At 33.9% G+C, this 17,213-nt stretch overlaps 1 protein-coding gene across 2 annotated transcripts in view; it reads right to left on the bottom strand.

The window, feature by feature from the left end:
• Positions 1-12,275, bottom strand: part of LOC128683098 (dendritic arbor reduction protein 1-like) — a 63,014-nt gene extending 50,739 nt beyond the window's left edge. Inside the window, exons 1-2 of one of the 2 annotated variants that reach the window (XM_053768347.1) lie at positions 12,137-12,275; positions 9,190-9,261 (exon numbers count right to left, since the gene is read on the bottom strand). In XM_053768347.1, the coding sequence (XP_053624322.1) occupies positions 9,190-9,261; positions 12,137-12,184 (120 nt within the window). In that variant the 5' untranslated portion in view covers positions 12,185-12,275. Of the gene's footprint in view, positions 1-9,189; positions 9,262-12,007 lie in introns of both variants that reach the window. The other variant, XM_053768348.1, reaches the window with a different exon arrangement.
• Between the last annotated feature and the right edge of the window lie 4,938 nt (positions 12,276-17,213).

Genomic DNA, 17,213 nt, shown 5'->3' with positions numbered 1-17,213 from the left:
TAACGTCCGGCACGGACTTTTGATAGACGTAAAAGAAATATTGTTCTAGATCTTTTACACAAATGTGTAAAACCATGGAATTATTTAGTATATACTTACATCAATTTGAGTTGTATCACGAGTACGACGAAGTGTAAGAATGCGTCGATGAAAAATAGTGACATCATGATTTTCATAGAAATTGAAAATTCCAACATACAAGTGGTATATATATATTAAAGTTATAAATTAAAGTATAGTTCACAAAAAAATCCGATCACACTTTTATACATAACGAAATTCTGAATTTTTCTTCAATCAAGGAACATATAAAACAACTGTTTATTGTTGCTTCCTTAAAAAAATATTACAAAATTTAATTTTAATAAAGAATGTATATTCTTGCTGCATTGATGTCAAGTTGGCAAAAAGTTACACGTTACAAATGTAGTACATTCCACATCTGGCGGCGCACACCGACACCCGCGGCTCATCGCGCGCGGCCCAACTCACAGGAGCTAGCGAGTTCACATGACTAAAAATTGTGTTTTATAAAAAAATATTCACTCAAGCTTTTAGCATTCAAGATGTGACAAAAAGTCATGACCGTGCAGTTTACCGTTTAGGAATTCCCGCGTCTGGAGCCGTAGCGCCGCACCTTTTCAACATAATAATGCATTGTGCAATGCAGTAGAACATTTCGGCTCAATCGGTTGAAGGTATCAGCTTCAAAAATGAGTTCCAAGATTCCACCCGAGACATAGTTAAGCAAGTTAAAAAAAAGCTAGAATTGTTTTTTCCCTAAAATTGCCGACCTTCAACTGCATTGCAATACATGAAATAATACGAGTATTACTTCTATTATTTTTTGTTAGAGGCACTTTCATTAAAAAGTACCTATTGTTTTACATTTAAAATAAAAGCAAAGCCTTGAATTTAGTAGGGCTGTGTAGTACCTACTAATTCCATGACCAAAGCATAGAATTCTGTAGTTTTAACATACGTTTATACAATTGGTTTGAAATCCCGACCAATGTTTTCAATATTTCTACTAATTAAAAACCCTAATTTTAAAAATTATACATAGATTTATCAACTTCTCTCGCAAATTTTACACGTGGATGAGAAACTCAATACTTTTGTATCAGCGCCCGCTTCCGCTAGCGGCTGACAATCCGCGCTGCGCTTGCGCATACCCGCGGGCGTGGAATGTAGTGAGTGCCCAGAGACCCACTGCCGCAGGGTAGAAAGCCAAACGAGACTCGCCGGCTTCTGCCGCAAATGGGCCTCGGCCCTTTGACTACTAGCCCAATCTATGTGTGCCAATTCTGAACATCTATTTACTCTAAGCCGATAACAAAGTGACTGTCTTACTGGAATAGGCCGAGAGAAAATGAAATGTTTTTATTATTTTTCGTAATAGTTTGTAAAATCGAAGCCATTCCTAAATAAAAATATGGTTTTCTGGTACGTAATGCATTGTATCTATAAGTACCTGACCGTAACTTAATAACATTTATCTGATTTTAGTTTCTACGAGTACATGATAAAATATGCATGCCCTATGGATAAGGTAATAGATAGATGTTAAAAAAAAATCAAGTTTATCTGTAAAGTTAGAATATATATATATCATGTTAGAATATATATTTATGAACATCTTTACATTCGATAAACTAGTTTACCTACTTTCATTAAGGGTGGGTTGTGCCAGTGCGATTTTTCACCTGCCCTGACCTGCCGGAGATGCTTTGACAAAATAGCCTACTTTGCGTATTTTTGCACCAGTTAAACTTAACCTCAAAGTAAATTGGTGCAACCCACTGTAAGTATAGAATTATTTTCTATTATTTTAGATGCCTAATCAGCGGATTCTCTAACGAAATGTAATTGGATATCGGTGGAAGATGTCATGTGATACACACACGTTTTAACAAATGATAGAGCACCGATTTTATCAGTTGAAAGACCCTCAGGCATTTATATGTCAGTCGCCCTTGAGTTATGAAAACCGCAAATTCACCAAAAAACAGAAAGGAATCCCAACGGTCCGCGAAGTAAACGTAGAGCTTTCCATTGAATGGAAAAATGCAACGCAGAGCCGGTTTCTTCATACCTTCCGGATTCCCAACCTGCTACTCTAGGTCAAGCTCGGTCGTCTCTCTCGCGCGTACGAGGAGCGACCGAGACAGCCTCAATGATTTGGGGTCGCGTCGCCCTAACCCAGATTGTCTGCCGATGCAGACTTTGTAGCATAGGTACAGTGTCCAGGGCCGCTAGTGCGCTTCTTAGATCCCTTAACGTTTTGTAAAGCACATGCATGGTTCTCCTCGGTGGTTTCATTACTGAAAAAAGCTTTATTCATATTAATATAGTAAATTGATAAAGTCTATTTCTCAAACTTACATTGAGTATAAGTATTCAACTACCTATGTCATTAACAAATGTATATTTAAAGCTGTAAAAAAACTGGTCTCTGTTGTTAAAAAATCGCTTCAGATAATAATTTTGTTGATTAAAAAAACAAATTTTTCTCTAGGCATTAGTTTCTAAACCAACTTCGGAGAGGTATGAAATGTAGTTCAACTTCTTAGTATCCGATGGTTATTTAGTTTACTTATTGATAGCCGCGATAAGTTTCCAGAGACATACTTAGTGGTAGCCGGACTTTACGTTTTATTTGAACACCATACAATAGACACATACCTACAGCTACTTCCAGATTTTCATTCAAATTCAAATTCAAATTCAAATCATTTATTCAGAAATTAGACCTTCACAGGCACTTTTTCTCGTCAATCTTTAAATTTATAGTTATTTCTCACAAGCTAGAAACTACTGGCATTTCGGAACGACCACTGCTGAGAAGAAATGCCGAAAGAAACTCATTTGAACAGTGTTGGTCCCTATCATATCATAAAAATATCATATTATAAAAAATCACAAACTTACGCTCTTTTAATAGGGTTTATATTTATAATATTTGTGGACCGAGAAAAGATTCCAAAGAAACTTTCAAATGAAAACATTTGAAATGTAAGGAAGGTGGAAAAATTGGTCCTTCAAATTTTGTTTTATGATTCTAATTTATCTTAGTCCGGAGAAAAATTAGGTAGAAAGCGAATTAGGATGACGGAAATTAATTTTGAATCAATAAAGAATTTTCGATTTCTGTGTTACAGACTAAGCACGAGCGGAAAATAGTTGTATGACTATAAATTATTGCATAAAAGCATTCAAAATTAAAAGACAAACTGCAATGTGGACTATATGTATAGCTAAATCAGATAAAATCAATTTTTCAATTGTTGAAAATTTGTCAGTTTATCCAGCAAATGCCGTACAAAATGCTTAGTATACATGCTCACATATAATGGCATAATCGATCACGTATTGAACGCGATCATTGTACTCGATAGTTGGACCGTGAATCCTGTCACTATATCCCCCTCCCACTCTAGCCCCCTCTCCTCCCATATGAATCTCATTACGTTTGCTTGCGCTTACGCAACTGAGTAAAACCAGTGGAGTGTGTAATGTTGATTAGCTAAGGGTGAACTGGAGTTTATTGATAGAAATTAGTGTAGTCCAATCTCAAAATTGCTGTGATTGTATTGGTAATGGAAACTCTGATTTTGTTGCTGGACGCGTGTACCACTGCATAAAAGGATATACCTAATAATTATAGTTGGGAAAGGGTCAATCAACTATAATAGTTTTTATAGTTTGGAGATTAAAATTAAATATATTTTAACTTTTTGCGCAAATTATTACACAATATCTATTGAATTTAATTTTGGCGATTTTTACTTACTACTCCTCGTTTTCTTTCTGTACATAAGTTTTGTATCTTAATAACTAAATCAATGGATTTTGAATTTTTTAATCGTACAAGTGCCATAAAGAAAACATTATTTTTTTGTTAATACAAACAGTAACAAATAAACGTTCGGATAGTTCATAAGAACGTTCGTTTGTTACTATTTGTGCCTCTGTTGTGTTTAAGCTTTAGTATATGTATTAAATTCTTTTTTCCTCGATTTTTTCGTTGTTGTACTGTTGTGAATATTTGATAAAATGTTTTTTATTTTGATAAAAGTTTATTATTATATTTTTAAATTATCTACCCACAACAAACAGATAATCTACGTTTTCGTGAAATGTTGATCATCACCTGAGCTGCTACACCGCGATCATCATCAGATGGAAATTGACGATTAACAAAAATGGGAAAGAGAACAATGGACAATGTCACAGTACTCGCGACTCTAATGGTGCGTTTAATATTATTTTACGCGCGGTACCGACAGCGAAACAAGAATCGTCTTTTCTTTCTATTCTTGATTGTATTCAGCGATAGACTCATACAAATTCATGCGAAATTCATACGGCGTTGTTTGCTTGTTTTTGTGTTGGGTGGAGTGCAAAGAAACATTGCTGTGCTATTTGGACTAGGTATGTTCAGGCAAAAAATTGCTTTCTGTGAGTGATACTTTCACAGACATATACCTAATAAATTAGTAATGAAAACGCAATAAGTAAGACCGTGTAAGGTGGAAGAAGAAAAGTACATCTCCGGGCTCCGACGCTTGGCTGCAGACAGTGAAATGAGTACTATTGACATGAAAGTACTCAATGTAAAAGATAAAATAAATGTGCACCGAGAAAAGAGCAAAGTGATTCATTTTACATTTTACTAGGTATTTGTATTTATTGATTGATACATTTCTTAGAATACAAGTTGCATTGAAGGTAAATTGGACAAGACGTCAGATATGGTGTGAGATACATATATTTATTATTTGAATACTAAATATTCTTAAAATCTTGTATGTAAGGGATTCATCCTATGCGTATTACATGAGCAGAAAAGTAATTATATTTTATTGGAATAATATTTTAGCAATTACAAAAAATTAATATCTATAGGTACTTACCACAAAAATTCAAGTAATATAGTCAAAAGTTTCAAAAGTTGTGATGTTTCCTCTGTTATAATTAAGGTCTATAATAGCTAGGTTTGGAATCCGCGTCAACTCGTGAACGCGTGCAAATATGGCTAACATGTTTTATTAAAGCTAGAGATGTTGCTGGAGAACCAAAAATAGTAATTCATGTGACAAATCGATTCGTAACTATTTTTCAGCTTTGATCGTTCTGCCGCTGCTAAATGGGCGTTTTTTCGGAAATGGCCGCAATGCTGGAAACGGCCGGCAAAAAACTACACGCGACTTAAACGCTTCCAGCGCCCTTCTATCAGGATACAGACGTTAAGCTAATTTGCCAGGAAATCCATAATTATAGTATTTATACGCATGAAAATTATATCTACGTTTAGTTGAGTTGAGATATTTGATGGGTATGATAACAGGGGTATGATGGGTATGGCCGTGGACGTTTTGAAGAGTGCCCTTGATCCGTGCTTCACCTGGGATCACCACCTCGATGAAAGCCGCGGGCAAATCCTAATCCCATATTCGATTGGTATCTCCATTTAAATATAAAGTGTTTTGAGATCTTCTTATTCGTGCTTTCTTTCTAGCCTACTTATTATTTGTATTTATAATCTGAAATTTGATTATATCAAACTAGTATTCATAGGAAAATAGTAATATTTATGTTGCTATTGCTACTGTATTTTTGCGTCTACGGTGCACGCTCGGAGTCCCATGCATCAGCGAGCGCGCTCCAATAACGACAAAACTTGTGACTTCCTTCGCACACTCCAATGAATTTTTATATTTACAAAATCAATGGTATGTTTTACCATATGTCAATCAACGTTGAAAATAATAAAGTGCACCGATTATATAAATGAACAAAACTTATGTATTGTTCGATTAAAATATAAAATATAATTGATTTTGTAGTTCAGTCATTACTATCGAGTTTTTATGCTTGGAATGTGTTGTAAAAAGAAACCTATAAACATTTAAATCAAAGCACTAAGAATTCGTATTAGGAAGGATATATATTTGTGTATTTATTGTCAATTCTCTTTTGTTATTCACTTAGATAATTTAAAAAGTACCTACTTACATTGTTCTTAATACTAATTTTAATGAGAGTAATTCCTGAGGCATCCATTAATTTATACTCATGGCATACTGTAATATATCCCGTATGATCAAAAATCACATAGATTTCTTCAACTCGCTGATGGATTGATGCACATAACAACGCACATCGCGAATCGTGTTGGGGTATCATTGATTCCATATGCAGCCCTCGCGTGCCGCTGATAAGAAACGGCGTCACGGCCACTCGATTCATTAAAACCGCTGGTCTTATCAAACAAAATTGCGATCAAAAATGCACTCTAACACAATGACACAAAAATTACAAGCCTTGTGCATCAAATGGAAGACTTTTTTTTACCCGATTTAAGTGTATTTATAATAGCGTGCGATTTACTCATTGAGTTTTTGTGTGTTTATGCGGTATAATGTAACCAACCGCGGTGCTAATTATGCAAGTGTCTGCATCCCTGCACATCAGTTTGAAGGGCTTCTAGTGATAGTCCTTCTTCAAAATAATGCTGTTATCAACTTATATTCAGATGATTTAGGTCCATCGTATTCGAATATACAAGGCATTCGAATAAACTGAAAAGTTTTAGTAATCTTATAATGAGAATCGAAGTACATTGAACTTACTAAAATTGTTTACAGTCTTTTTCAGTCGTTTAAGTTGAACTCGCTTAGAGAGTATTCGCGCCTATACTTGAACATCACATTTAGGATTTTAATTTTCGTGCATATGTTTGTTCGAACTTCAAACCAAAATATATGTAGTGCAATATCAATTGAAAGGGCTTGTTTTGAGGATCCCATATATATTCAGTAGTTTCGGAAAAGTAAATGTCGAAGAGATGATTGTTGATTTTATTGGGGTCCATTTATTCCTTTTGGCGTGCGTAATTATAAAAACATTACATTAGGTACATATTGGAGCTAGGTCAATTTATTTTTTAATTTATCTAAAATCTACTACTTACCCTTACATATTATAAAACAAAATCCTCTGCCGCGTCTGTTTATCTGTCTGTTCGCGATAAACTCAAAAACGACTGTATGGATGTTCATGCGGTTTTCACCAAGAGATAGTAGAAGGTCAGGTACCTATGTAATTCATTATATTTTTACCCGAGCGAAGCCGGGACGGGCCGCTAGTAAGTACTAAAGAAAATATTTATATTCATTTGATAGAAACGTATGTAGGTATATTAGATTTTAATGGCATGTATGGAAGAAGTCGATGACATTAGAGCTATTGCTATACTGGGTAACAACATGAATTTATGTGAATGTTTTCTAAAGAGAAAATGTCGCTGTGAATTAAAAGTCTTTTAAGTCAAGTAAGTTTATTTCATGAGCATTAATGATAAATATAAGGGCCTGTGTTTAAAAGCTCAGTCTTTCTATTTCACCATTCATTCATTCATTCATTCATGTCGAACACAAGTCAATGATTTTGTATTAAAGTAACAACGGGCGACATTTTTTGCTTCACAATTTAATATTATTTTTTTCTCTCCCAATATTAGATCAACCCTGTCATACATAAAAAGGTTAAGGTATACTTTAAGCTAAAGTATGTTTTTTCTTTTTCTGTCAAAGTCATATATTATAAAGTGCGATAGTGAAAAAAAAAAAAAGTAGATTCAACTTTTTAATGAATTACGAGGCAAGTTTATAAATTAACTAGGGGTCCGTCCCTGGTTCGCACGGGTAAGAACATAATAAATTATACACCTAAACCTTTCTCTGGAACCACACTAACTATTGATGAAAAATCCGTGTAGTAATTTTTGAGTTCATTGCGAACAAACAGACATACGCCGCAGAGGTCTTTGTTGTATAATATGTGACGATAAGGTTTTACCGTTGGTACTTTACTTCCTAGCAGTAACTTTTTGCTAATAAAGAAAAGTGCTAGGGATAGAAGGCAGTGCCTTTTAAAATGTTTAACCTATTATAATAAACTTATCAACTTGCTAGAAGCGGCGTGTGGTTCCGCCCTGGAATAGGACCACTCCATATCCTCTCGTGGATGTCGGACGAGGCGACTAGGGGACGCAGCCTGGGCAGTTGTTGGCCAATGGTAGCATTCCTAGAGAAGGCTGATATCAGGCGGTGGGTTGTGAAATCGCAGCCGAAACATCAAAATTTTGAGGCTTTTTTTGACCCTGGGCTTTGCGACTTCGCGACAGAATGATAGAATCAACTTGCTAGATCTACATATAAAGCTAACTCTAATCTGTGTAGGTAAATGTTTACATTCATAACAAAATTTATCATTACAAGTTACATATTATTTATATTTTATACTTGTAAATAAACATGACTTCCACCTTGTCGAATAAATTTAATAAATTTTCAAGTGGTTACAACTTAAACTCCACATATTTATTAATTTGATTGCTTGTAATGTATATATTAGCTATTTTACAGTACGTGACAATGTCAATATAGTGTGGGGCATACAAATTAGACTTGCCCAAAGAGAATTAATATTACTTATAGCTACGATCGTCGCAAACATGAAGCACGTTTTAGAATAACTAATAAAATATTTATTACTAGCTTTTTCCCGCTGATTCCCCCGCGTGTCCATTTTCAGCTCTATTATAGTCATTTGAGGGTTCATTTGAAAAAAATGTAATGAATGGGAGTATTTCACTACATGCGTACCAAATTTCATAGAAATCGGTCCAGGGGCTTAGCCGTGAAAGCGAACGAACAGTGACAGACAGACTTGCATTTATAATATTAGTAGGGATTTCAAACACATAAGTATTCAGTTGGTGTATGAATATATCTTATCAGTAACGGGTATTGAATTTTTCTATGGATTATCGGCGGTTGTTCGTTATATTTTTATATTATTAGTTTAGTTAGTTTTATTAGTTTACTTCGTTTATGACAAGGAACTCGGTGGCGACTGTTTTCTTTTAATTCAATTATAATAACAGCTGCACCCAATAGAAAACTATAATACTTACTTATATAACAAATTATCTCCCTGTAGCGTATAAAGTACATACTATTAAAATTTTCGAAAATAAATTGATAAAAAAGTGATGGTGAACGCTTGTGCGCAAGTAGTCATGTATCGCATAAACATGAACAAAGTTCTTTTGATTGATTGCAGATTCCGTGGAAATAATATATTTATCGATAAAAACAAAAAGATAGGGTTGCCACTAACCTGCATCTGAAACCACGAGTCGACAACCGCGCCGCTGGGTGAACCCCCCCAGTGGACGCCGCCCGGGACAATCTGCAAACAAACATACATGAATATTCATACAATATGTATGAAAAGTGTTCATCAGAAAAATATACTATTTTCGTGGAAAAAAATACGAAAGCAAAACCGCGGACAAAAGCTTGTTGTTAATTAATTAACAAAAACTTTCAGATGTTAAAGGAGAATGCTCATAAAAGTATGAAATATACGTAAGTATGTCAGAATTCTGTATAAGCATGTATATACAAATGTTATTTTATATTTCAGTTGCTAAAGTTTTGCTTTTTCAGAAGAAGTCATATTTTATATGGGTAAAATAAAACTTATAACGGGTATATAACTCATGACACATAACATAAAAATTTCGATTATCCACTGATTTAGTTATTAACATATATATATTTGGTAAATTATGATAAAATAAAATAAATTAAAAATATTTAAACCTAATTATATGTCCTATTAAGGTTCGCGCTGGGGTTTTTAGTATATTATCTACAAGTCCCATGGGTTCGCCCGTGATTATTTCGTACGTCTGCGATTATTCTCAATATCTTGCGTTCTAAGCACCGTCTCACGATGAAACCTATACCAGATTTTAAATTACACTATCCACTATATAACTGTGAAAACCACATCAAATACCAACTAATTGACAGACCAAATATATAGACAGACAAGAAATTTAAAAATCCAATACTCATATCAAGATCCCCTATGTACAGACACAGTCCACTTAAATAATAAATTACGAAAAATGCATACGTTCACCTTTATTTAAAAAATGTTTAGTAGTTTTGTTCGAATTTATTATATTATTGACATTAGTATAAGTCAAGTCTCATTACAGTCTTATATATTTATTACATAAGTAAAGCAAAAGCGCTATGCTTTCAAAAATAGTTTTTACTGCATAACGTATCGCGCGTCCCGCATATTTTTCTTGTTCAACAAGCTTTAGTTTAGATTTAACATAAAAAAGGTTATTTTGCAAGAAGAAACATCAAATATTATAACAAATATGACCAAATATATGTAGATATATCTCGGAAAATATATAATCGATACGCAACACCTACACCGGAAAGAAATTACCTAAAAATATGATAATGAAAACAGAATTAAATTCCGTTGCACAAAAGACTTAAGTAAAACATAGACACGGCAAACGTTTTAATTTTAACTATGTATTGATTGCAAATGACGACTTGTCTTTCATCTGTCAATTTTCATTATATACCTACGGCATAATTTACATATTACCACGTATATAACGTTACTTTACGATCGATTGATCACCGTTATTAATTGTCATTCGAAATAAAGAAGAATGGCAATGCTGGAATTTAGATTCGTAGTTAAGAGGGTAATAAACATTCTGGCGATATAGCTTTTGTAAGTTTAACTGTACATTTCAAGCGATTAACCGGATCCGATGGTGTCCAAACTTACTCGTATGACTCACAGAGGTAGGTAGGTTATTTTCAAAAATGCCACTTAATTTTCTAATATTATTTGATTTTGACTTAAAAATCGATACATGATTATCGCCCTAGGATCAAATTTGTAATTTATATTTATCCTATTATTTATATTTTAAAGTAAGCAACACATGTTCAATTTATTAATTTTATACATATGTATTTATCTCAAGCACATTTATAAAAATAAAGTCGATTATTTTTCCATAATATTTTGTACTACAATCGGAATGTATTTGAAATTTTAAATAATTTATTATTTTTGCAATATACTTATTTATTTAAAATTAATTAACTAATTTACTGTGATATCTACATATCGTATAAACACGATATGATTTTAAGATATTGATTTCCTGATAATGTAATGATCTTTTAAAAATATTTTTTGTTCATTAATATTTTTATATACTTACCAAATATAAATTATTGAATAAACCTCAATGTTAAAAATATTTTTAGAATGACGTCCGCGATGGCGAGTGCTCTCTGAAACCGTTGATGTCTTTTCCTCGGTCAAATGATGTTTAAAACAAACGCGTTATTTGTTTTTTAATAATTGAAACATTACGTTTTATAATTTGAATTTAGAAACAAAAATGTATGTTTCTAAATGAAAGAATAGTGTTTTGCCCAAAAGAAATCCTAAATCAGAAGTATAGTAACTTTTTAGACAGATTGTGGATTTTATATTACACGCTGCGTTGCGCCGGCCGCTGCGTCGCCGCCGCGCCGCCGTCACATCTTCGACCGTACAACCAGGAAAGTATGTAAACAAACGTAAATATCCAGTAGTACTTAAATAATATATTTCACATAATGAAATACCTCTTAAGCATTGTATTGATTTGCTGCTTAAGTAGGACGGAGTGAATAATGTCATCAAATTATAAATATTTTCTTCCCCCAGTAGTTTTATAATTATTATTATTGTATTATTTTTCGTTTTTCTATTTCTTTCATAATTTAATTACTAAATTTTCAAACAATTTAATAATTTAGAAAAACTCCAAAAAAAAATTAAAATTTTTCGTGCAACTGCTTTTATTTGTATGTATATATGTATTTGTAACCCTTATGAAAACAATAGATACGACTTATTCACAAATATTTACAAGATGCTATGACCTGAAATTCTATGTATATCCCAGAATCAATCTACATTTATCCGTTATATAGGGAATTAACGAATTAGCACAGAGGAAGCCGCTGTCATTTTTGAGTACCTATTGGTAAACAAACATACACGATTTGCACAATAAACATACAGCATAAGCTGAGCTAAACAAACCAACCGCATCGCTTATCTGGCCTGGCACCATTCAGGACCAGGGCAAGAATCCGAAGGCACTTAAAAATCACAGTGGTATCACTTGCGTACGGGCACTGGTACCACCCGAGGGGCACAACACATGTCGCAGTACCTGGTCGCCCACAAGGTCCTCGCCGGAGACAGCGCAGCAGGGCTCCATGCCCGGCAAGCGGGGCGGAGGCGCGGGCGTCGCCGGACACTGCGGAGCGGGGCAGCGAGGCACGCCTGTGCGCGGTCTCTGCGCCGCGACGACTGATACCGATACGCCACCGCCGCGCACGCTTCGGGGTTGCAATCACGCTGATTACAAGCATCGCTGATAACGATGCACGGTTTTCTTTCCACCTTTGGAGGCGACACTTTTCCTCTGTCAATTGATCAAAGTTTTTAATGCGTTTGTGTGTCAAAGTCGATTGCCGGAAAATAGGTGTCTGAGTGCTGATAAGAAAGTTTCAATTATATTCTATGCTTAGATTGGTTGTTGAATCGCTAAAGATGAAAGAAGACTTTTTACTCTACACTTTCGTAATAATATTACAAATGTGAAGAAAGTCTATTTGTCACGGTTTCACTAAACTTCTTGGCTTGCTTGATAAATTTTGGACTGAAGATGTAGTTGACCCAAGGTCAAACACAAGATAATAGCTATTAACAAATAAAAGATTCCAAACGTTAGTCACATTTGTATACATGCTTACATATTGATTGGGTATCTTAAGGTCTACTACTTTAGCTTGAAGTAGGCTATTACTTTATTATGACGTATAAGAAAAGTATAAGCTCAATGTATAGTTAAATATAATATTTAATTTAATAGAAATTTACTCCTAATTATTTAGATTTTTATTGCATGTGATAAAAATAAACTATACTTATTAAAATTAATTTGCTGCACAAATATTATTTAATACTCCTATTTACATGTTACTAATATTTAATTTTATAGATAACTTCGATGTAAGTAGTCATCGAGTTAAATAAAATACAATTTTGTACGCAGTGTAAGTTTAAATTGATTGAAAGTAAGTAGGTATTTCATTTTAGGACAGATGTTTTTAATTGAAAATTTTAAAATTTTCGTTTTTTAGCTCATATCATCCCACCACATTCCATTCTATTTTTCGCGTGTCCCTTTTGTCGGTACATGATTAGTTAAATGTTTATCATATCTATATTTTCATTCGCCGCACTAGTTATCATAATATTATAGTTAATCTCATTATCCTGATGCACTTGCAGCCAAGATAAGTGCAGTCCGGCTGTGGCCAGTGAAAGTGGTACACGGTGGTGCGCCAGACCGGCCGCGGCCCTGCGTATGCGCACATTCGTTATCTTGTCTCACTGGGACCACTTTCATAATGGTATCAAATTATTATCTCTCATATCGGAGTATGTTTGAAGATACACGTTTCGGTTGACGCCCCGAAGCACGGGGATTTTGAAGCATCTGACTTCACCATTTTAAGACCCTGTCCGAAGTTTTTAATTACAAGGCTTTTTATTCCTTATTCGCCTCGTACGACATCCACAGGAGCATATGGAAGACGATCAACATGCTGCTCTACTGGGAACTAAATGGAATCAAATTATTTGTTACACAGGATATTTAGACACTATTTCTCAAAAATCCTCATATACTATTGAGGAAATCCTGCGTCGGGAGCCGATCTTGGGTTCCTGGGTCCAAGTTATGCTTAACGTATTTGCTGTCAAAGGATGTGGACATTTTCAAGTCTATAGTAGACTTGAAAATGTCCACTTGCAAGCACAATAGATGAAATTTAACTTGCAAGATTTGATTACAGACAGACAATCCTGCAAAGAGACAAGCGGAACAAGTAAAACTAATAAAAGCTTGAAAAAACGAATTGTAATGAATATTCCATTAGCTTTCAACAAACTGAAGAAGCATTTTTTACAAGCGCTCCCTGCTCGCTCTCGCCACCACACACATTTTTATCAATTTCTTTTAAATAGCGGAAATTTATTAGATTCGCTAGTATTATACTTTTCAATGTCATACGACAAGGATTTTGACTTGACACTTTCTAACTTAATTCACTATCCATTGTAGTATCTCCAGTAACTACGTTTCTCTATTAATTAAAATAAATTGATAATATTTGTTTACAAAAATGAAATTTGTGACATAAACTTTCATTTATATCAGAGAAATCTTATTACACGAATTGCGTAACAAGTCATGTCCGTGTCATTAAATCGTCGAGTAGTTTTCTGATACGGAGCCATTCCTGTATGTATCATTAGGTCATGCTTATCATAATAACGCTTAGTCATCTAATTTAAACTTGGACACAATATTTCAGATCAATTATTTGAAGAATCTGCTTCATTGAGTTACCTACAAGATTCCATCGGGACATACACACCTATATACAATGCAAGTTATATAAAACGTGACGTGACGGTGACATGCCTAACATTATCCGTCAACGTCGAATCCTGACGTCTTCGTAGATGAAATCGTAAATCGCTAGCAAAACCATGGAATTAGTAGGTACTCCGTACGAAATAAGTACCTACTCATTAAATCCATGAGCAAAACCAAGTTTGGTTTGAAAAAATCCGGCGCACAGAGCGCTTTAATATTGTAAAAGAAAGAAATCGGGACATCTAATGATACATTACATAAAAATTGTCAAAGTCTAGTTGGATATAATCATTTCTCTTTGTAAGCCAAGCCTTACCCAACTTTTAAATCAACTATCAGACGCCTATATATTTATAGGCGCAATAACTTTCTGATCTACAAATTTTCAGCACATTTGTTTAGGTGTTAACCTTAAAGAAAGATTGCCTTTGTTTTACAAATGCACAAAATCACAATCTTTAACATACTTTTTAATTTTTAAGTAAAAATTATAAATAAATCATGTTTTAAATAATGTCGTTTAACGTAATAAAACGTGGTTACTTAAATAAACATCTACATGCTAAAATGGAGATTTTGTAGGTAATCAAAATCAAATTATTTATTCAGAAACAAGAACTTCACAGGCACTTTTTCACGTCATGTTATAAATTTAATAATTTTTACCAGAGCTAAAAACTACTAGCATTTCGGAACGACCACTGTTGAGAAGAAATGTCGAAATAAACTTATTAAACAGTGTCGGTTCATATCATGCCACAAGGGCTTGCCATTTTTTTATATAAATTTAATAGATAAAGAAGTAAGTAAAGAGCTTTAAAAACTTTCATTGATCCCAGTGAGCGCCAAGTTTAGTTCCACGCAATACGCTCTACATATCTATTGCATTACGTTTAGTTGCAGGATATCATGCAATGTTCTCTAATATAAATAATCTGGTCCAGAACGAGTTAAACTCGTAAATAGCGTTCCATACAATTTATAGCATTGTTATAGGTTTTTTTTTATAGTTTTTATAGGTTTTTCTATAATCTAAATATAAATATATTCTAAATATATTCAAAATTTTAGGCTGTAGTTTAAGATCAAGAGGGTCAACTCCACTCGCCGAACTCAGACACATGCCAACGCGAATTCGTGAACATTGCGTAATTTGTGTGAGAGCTTTCATTTACTGCAATTTAAAACCAGCGATGTATACGAATCCTCTAAAGTTTTGCAGACTGTTCGATAACAGTGTGGATACCGCATAAAACCACTAGCGCCATTTATGCAAATTTTCATTAAATTTAAAACCACTAGGTAATGATTACACGAATAATGACTTGAACGGTAGTGACACGAGGGGCACGAGAGTGCCCCCAGGTCACCACCGCAAGCGCAAGGGCACTACATACCTTTTCTCGAAACGTTTCGTCGTATTTTTGAACCTTTGTAACTTTGGTTTGGATAATGCCAGATAGTTAACATTTTCAAAATATGAGTACAGTAATTAAACATGCGAAAGTTGAATATGGTAGCTATTATACTTTAGATTTTATAGATGTCCATCCAAAAACCCATAATTTCATCACTGACTCACTGTCTGATTCACTGACTGATGAGACACATGAGGTCTGACCACTTTTTCATAGATTTTGACTAAAGTGTAGAGTTTGTGAAGCAAGAGACTGGTTAGAGGTAAAATTTTTATATGAAAATGTTTTGGTGGGATAACAATATAATATATATAGCTATGTAACTATACATATTCGTCAGTATAATTGTAGGTAATTAGGTACACCCGAGAATTTTATTGTAAAAAAGGTAACTGATCTGTTAACATCAAACATGGAGAAGTGGAAGAGTTTACTCAATTAATAAGATAATGATTTTAGTTTTAAAATAGGTAATCTTTAATTAGAAACTAATGTTATTTCTACATAGATATCAAGGTATATTTAAATCTCGCGAGACTAACACACTGATATGCTCAACCTTGTAATCATTATACTCATTTCGGCAGTCAAATAAAAATATTTCCTTTATAACTACTTCGTATAGAGTTCGAAGGCAAATTGATATGACCTAGTCCAGTCTTGCTTCCTGAAAGCCTACCACGAAATATACAATCAAATAGCACGTTACTAATGCCTATAAGCTATCTCTTTTTCCCATATCGTATACCCATCGAGTAAAAAGAGAAACCGCGTGGACGCAATGACGGGCTACGTGTTTTATGTTTCGTGGTACGCCCCTGATAAGTACTATCGAATCTTAAGTATATGTCACTTTAAATCATTTGAGACACTCAGATCGTGTTCATAGTTATATTATTTATATTTTTCGCCACGTTATTTCACAAAAGCTGGGCAGCCAATTATTATAATGTACTTTTTCAAATGAAAATGATTTATCGCGTAGATATAAAAAAGTAAATAGCTCAGTTTGGAGAAACATTAATGAACCTAATTTTGTTGTCACATTAATGAACCTATGTTGTCACCTGCCAAACACACAAACATTATAAACTTTATTAAAAGCCCATTTATCATTTTTCTGCTTTGAGCATTTTAATTATAGGTTCCACCAGTCAACATTGACCGACGACGACCGTTTCATTATTGTCTGACATTTTTTTGAATAAAAAATCTTTTTCGTTTTATTAAACATTTATAAAATTGTACCAGTAGTTTATATATAAAATTGGATAGTTAAATTGTTTTCTGTGTATGGTACAATTTAATAAACACTAATGACAGTCCGCAGCAGAATTTAAAACACTCGTGAAATTCACCGTAATGTACGCGCCGCCGCC

The sequence above is a fragment of the Plodia interpunctella genome, chromosome Z (genome assembly GCF_027563975.2).
Source record: "Plodia interpunctella isolate USDA-ARS_2022_Savannah chromosome Z, ilPloInte3.2, whole genome shotgun sequence".
Lineage (NCBI taxonomy): Eukaryota > Metazoa > Arthropoda > Insecta > Lepidoptera > Pyralidae > Plodia > Plodia interpunctella.
The sequence above is the reverse complement of the archived record's forward strand: the minus strand, read 5'-3'. Positions and strand labels throughout refer to the sequence as shown.